Here is a 5,011-nt window from a genome sequence, read left to right as displayed (position 1 = left end):
TGTGCAGATCTGTATATCAGTAGGTCCTGGTCACAACCATCTACTACTCATGGAGGAAGTAAAGAACTCAGGAGAGGCGATTACGTCACATTTTTTGAAGCCGGCTCCCCCCCTACTTGGCCGCCTTCTCAGCGCGCTCGCGCATGCGCAGCAGGCATAGCAGACGACGCCGCTGCGTCCAGCGTTACTATTGGCTGCGCCGTCGGCCAAAGACTCCCAGTAGCCCTTGCGAAAGCGCATGACTTTTTGGCGAGCAGCAGGTCTTGGTCACAACTACCTTATAGTTCTTGAGCACTCGTTCCCCAATCCTCGCAGAAGCTGAATGCGTTCGCGTACCGCGCGCGACCGCCCTTGTTCCTGCTGTCCGTCTTGTAGACGGGGCGGAGGCGCTTGGCCAGGTTGTCGGCGTTGGTCTCGCTGTAGTGGCGCAGGGGCACCGAGGACGGCTGGCTGACTGGCTCCGACGTGGAGCTCTGCTGACGCAGCTCTTCGGGTGCGGCCGAACCGAGCGGGACGCCAAACAGCTGCCAGGGACCTGTCGTCGGCCGAGGGCTGCTCGTAGGAGGCGGTATCTGGTCTGCGTGAGCACGCGGACAATGTCCGAAGCGTAACCCGCATCAAATTTGCAGAGCCATGCTTCCTCGGGAATTCAGTCGAACGCTGAATGATATCTGCAATCGAGTCTGAACCCACCATCACCAGCCTGACTACGCTCACTGCAGTTAACGCGGTCCTGGGCCAGCTGCGGCCACCTTGGTTTCTAAGCCCACTGCATAATCCCATCCGCCCACCTAACTTTTGTCACCTTCACCTACGTTTGCCTTTTATTCCCTGAACGACGATCGGTTATCTTGGCTTGGCATTACATGCCCTACCCATGCCAATTTCTTCTTGATTTCGACTAGTATATCAATAACTCGCGTTTGTTCCCTGTCACACTGTGCTCCTTTACTGTCTCTTGACGTTACTCCTATGAATTCATTTCCATTTCTCGCTGCACTGTTCCCTGTTTAAGCTCAACCCTTTTCGTTAGCCTCTATGTTTCTTCGCCATAAATGAGTACCGGTAAAATACAGCCACTATGCGTCATAACAGCTCTGCATAGCAGTGACGCATAGCTGTACTATGTATAGCAGCAAAATACAGCTAAGCGTCACTCATCGCTGTAGAAGAACATTCCGTATGTACTGTGCCGCGCTTTTGCGTCGCGCTTACCGCCACCATCCGGCCAGGGGGCTACCCTCTAATGAGAACAGAGCGGGGAGTGGGCGCTTTCTATAATCTTCCCACCTCTGTGGCCACGTGACCCAGGCGGTACGGGCCCACGTAATGCGTGCGGCTAGGGATGGGCACTTTTGCGAGTTGGCTCGGCGTCCTTATTTTTCTTAACCACTTTCCCAAGACGTTCTCTCAGATTAGAGCCGTCCCGCAGTTTCACGGCCTGGTTTCTTGCAATACGTGGGGCTTTGCGCGTGTAAGACGTCCCCGTAGTACGGTATGCTATCATTGAACAGTGACCGTGTGGTCGGCACACAAAGCCTGCGCTGGCAGGTAGGTAGCCAGTCATGGCTGCCGATGAGTTGCGGGACCACCTTAGTCGTTACCTGCGCGCTCAGGTAGGCAGCACGCAGACCGGAGTCAGAACAGCCCTCTCCGAAAGGTGCGATACCTCCGTAGACAGTTATATGCCAGCCGACGTTTCAGAGCAATTCACTCAGCTTTTTTTTTCTGGAAAAAGCAGTGCTACTGCACAGTTAACCCGCTTCACCAGGCCCCACTTGCTCACAACGCCATGTTCAAATGCCCTATGGAGAACTGGATGTTACCGCAGAGTTCTATAATCGCACCAGTCATTAAACTTGACCAAAAACCTAGCCTGTCGTGCAGTTAGTTCCTGGGGGTTAGTGCAAAGAGGCGCCGTGTGCGAACTGCGTATTTAACCATTGACAGTGTTAAGCAACCTTTAACGCGACAGCGTTAAAAGTCCGTTCAGCAGAAAATCCGAGGTCGGCGTTGTCGGCGTTGTGACAAAAAAAAATCACGGGCATGGCTCTGGCAGATGGTCCCCAGAGAGCAACCTGGGAGGTAGGTAGGCAACCTAGATCACGTGACATTGCGGCGTCATCAGCCCCGCCGCGGTGGCTCAGTGGTTAGGGCGCTCGACTACTGATCCGGAGTTCCCGGGTTCGAACCCGACCGCGGCGGCTGCGTTTTTATGGAGGAAAAACGCTAAGGCGCCCGTGTGCTGTGCGATGTCAGTGCACGTTAAAGATCCCCAGGTGGTCGAAATTATTCCGGAGCCCTCCACTACGGCACCTCTCTCTTCCTTTCTTCTTTCACTCCCTCCTTTACCCTTCCCTTACGGTGCGGTTCAGGTGTCCAACGATATATGAGACAGATACTGCGCCATTTCCTCCCCCCCCCCCCCAAATACCAATTATTATTGCGGCGTCATCACAACCTGCCGAGATTCCCGCAAGTAGTTACATGCCACTCGAGTACGATTTCGCGTGCTCACTATTGCTAAGACGGAGGTGTTGCAGAGACGCATTGGGGGACGGCTGGCGCTTGATGTGAGGGGCCTCCAGGTCCCCCGCGATGTCGTCCGGCTCCTGGTTCGTAGCGGCTGGAACGCGGGAACGAGTCGATTAGCCAGTGCTCCTAATACTTCTCAGATCGCACGTAATACCAGGTGCTATATGAAGCATGCTCATGAGCCCCCCGCTGGTTACGTGAAGCGTGATCTTTGAGGCCGCTATGTGTCTCCGATCAAAGTGTTGCCGTGGGCCAGTTGGTGCGGCATACTACCACTTTAAGTGGCTGTGCCGTGTAGCTACGCTAGGATGATACACAAGGACAACAGCAGATCAATAGCACACAAGTTCTGCTCCCGTGTTGTGTCCTGCGAGTTTTCTCTGCTCCTGTTCTTGTGTCCCGTTTTAGCATAGCATCACAGTGCAGCCATTTTTGTAATTGTATCTTTCAGCGATTATAGTGGTGCCTGTATACAGTACCAATGAAACAAATCTCTAACTGAAAATGAATTATACCATGTTTATAAACAGTGATTGCACTGTAAACTGCTTCTGGGTTCATTATCCCCTCCGCTATGATAACTTTAATTGAACCCACGATCTCGTGCTCAGCGGAGGGATTCCACAACCACTTACACAAAACGACGCGCACGCACCCCCCCCCCGCAAAAGGTAACACTCACGGCTTCCGCTGGCTTCGACACTTTGGAAGAGCTGCGCTGCTGGAACCTCCGGGAAGCCGTCCACGTCCTTGCTGGGGGCGTCTGGGAGGGCGTCGCCTTTCTGCGGTGGGGGCGCTACGGAGCCGGCCTCCGAACCGCTAGCGTGACTTCCGTCGCGAGTCTGTCCACTGCCTAGCACCAAACTGGGCGTGCGAGCGAGGTTCTCCGGAATCGCACTATCGTTGCCCACGCTCAGGTAGCGCGAGAATATTTTCCTCATGGTGCTGCCGATTCGTGCAGTAATGCCTTGTTTTTTTGGTCACGGCCAACAAGGAAGGAAAGGCGACGGCTGCGCCCAGCTCGCTCGTGCGCTCCTGTTCTTCTTCATCTGTTTTCAGGGCTCCTGAGGTGCAATTCCGATCTCAACAGTACAGTGCCCCACTTCCGGTTTCGCCTCCCTGCTCGTATGACAACTTTTTAAGCGACAATTTTGGCTCAAAACCAACTCAAAACTCAACCGAGAAGGAAACACACACCTATACACACAGGGGAAGTTGTAAATTAATGGCGAACGGTTAATCTTGGTGGATAACAAAAAAAAACGAGGAAAAGTTGTTTCGACAAGAAGATTTCAGTTGTTTTCTTACGCGCTCAGAGACGCAGAACTAATCCATTTACGCCACAGAACCAACAGAAATTAACGTTATTAATTGCCCTCTTTTCCAATTTCATAAAATTTCTCCTATTAGCCGCCAAGTGGAGCTGTTTAACCGGAAGCATTCCGAAAATGGGCTTTTTTTACCGGGTTTGATTTACCGGGTTGATTCCTTTTGGTTATATTTTTTTGCTCAAATTTGACCGGTTACCTCCCAACCAGGTGCCCATCCATTGTAAAGGGTATGACCACGACATCATCATCATCATCAAATCTGGGGTTGTGGACCGATGAAGAAAGGGAATGTTTAAAGACATGAGAATTATATCAAGACGAATGGAAAGAGGAACGCTGCCATAATGAAGCACGGATCGAGGCTGTGGGGATACAATATACGACCATGAAGTAATACGAGTGCTGTGGATATGTGTAATGGTTCCGGGGCTTACATTTGCGAACGCTGCACTGTACTTGAAGCCCGATGTGGTACAAAGACCAGAGATTGACCAAAAAGCGGTGGGAATATTATCTCTTGGGACTCACGGATAGACAATAAGCGAAGCTGTACAAGGGGATATGGGTTGGTCATCCTTTGAAACATAGTAAGCCCAGAGCAAAATATCGTTCGACGAGAGACTAAGAAAATGGATGAGAACAGGCGGCCAGCCAAAGTCTTCAGGTACTTGTACAGTAAAAACACGACCACGCGATGAAGGAAAAGGACTAGAAAGCTTACGGGCTGGCTACGCAGACTACAACAGGGAAAGAAATTAAAAGAGGCAGTGTTGTTCTATTTGAGGACAGATAAGGCTGCTTTAGAACCACGCAATATGGAAGTATGTATATGAACAGGGAGATGACATTTGTGTACCATGAGGGGGCAATGTGGAAAACATTAAACATGTGCAGGTAGCCTGCAATGGTATGCATACATATATCAAGGAATGCATGATATCAAAGGGATATAGCTTAGAACATAGAAAATAGCCTGGTATGGGAGGCAAAATAAACGGTAAAGGATCCAAAATAAAACCAAAGGGAAAAGTAGGAAAGAAACAAAAGAGCCACTTTAATTTAGTAGGCAAGGTGGCTCTCGCCACCGACCTAATTTAAAGGAGACAGTGGAACTGCATCGTTGAGAGATCGGAATCATGTGCTCT

At 51.0% G+C, this 5,011-nt stretch overlaps 1 protein-coding gene across 1 annotated transcript; it reads right to left on the bottom strand.

Annotated features, from left to right (window-relative positions):
* Window positions 1–276: 276 nt before the first annotated feature.
* Window positions 277–3,546, bottom strand: LOC144123633 (uncharacterized). Its single transcript, XM_077656433.1, has 3 exons — window positions 3,218–3,546; window positions 2,519–2,626; window positions 277–577 (listed from the first exon to the last, which is right to left on the bottom strand). Exons 1-3 carry the CDS (start codon window positions 3,474–3,476, stop codon window positions 279–281), a joined length of 666 nt encoding a protein of 221 aa, XP_077512559.1. The 5' UTR covers window positions 3,477–3,546; the 3' UTR covers window positions 277–278.
* Window positions 3,547–5,011: the final 1,465 nt, after the last annotated feature.

Source organism: Amblyomma americanum, chromosome 3 (assembly GCF_052857255.1).
Source record: "Amblyomma americanum isolate KBUSLIRL-KWMA chromosome 3, ASM5285725v1, whole genome shotgun sequence".
Lineage (NCBI taxonomy): Eukaryota > Metazoa > Arthropoda > Arachnida > Ixodida > Ixodidae > Amblyomma > Amblyomma americanum.
The sequence above is the reverse complement of the archived record's forward strand: the minus strand, read 5'-3'. Positions and strand labels throughout refer to the sequence as shown.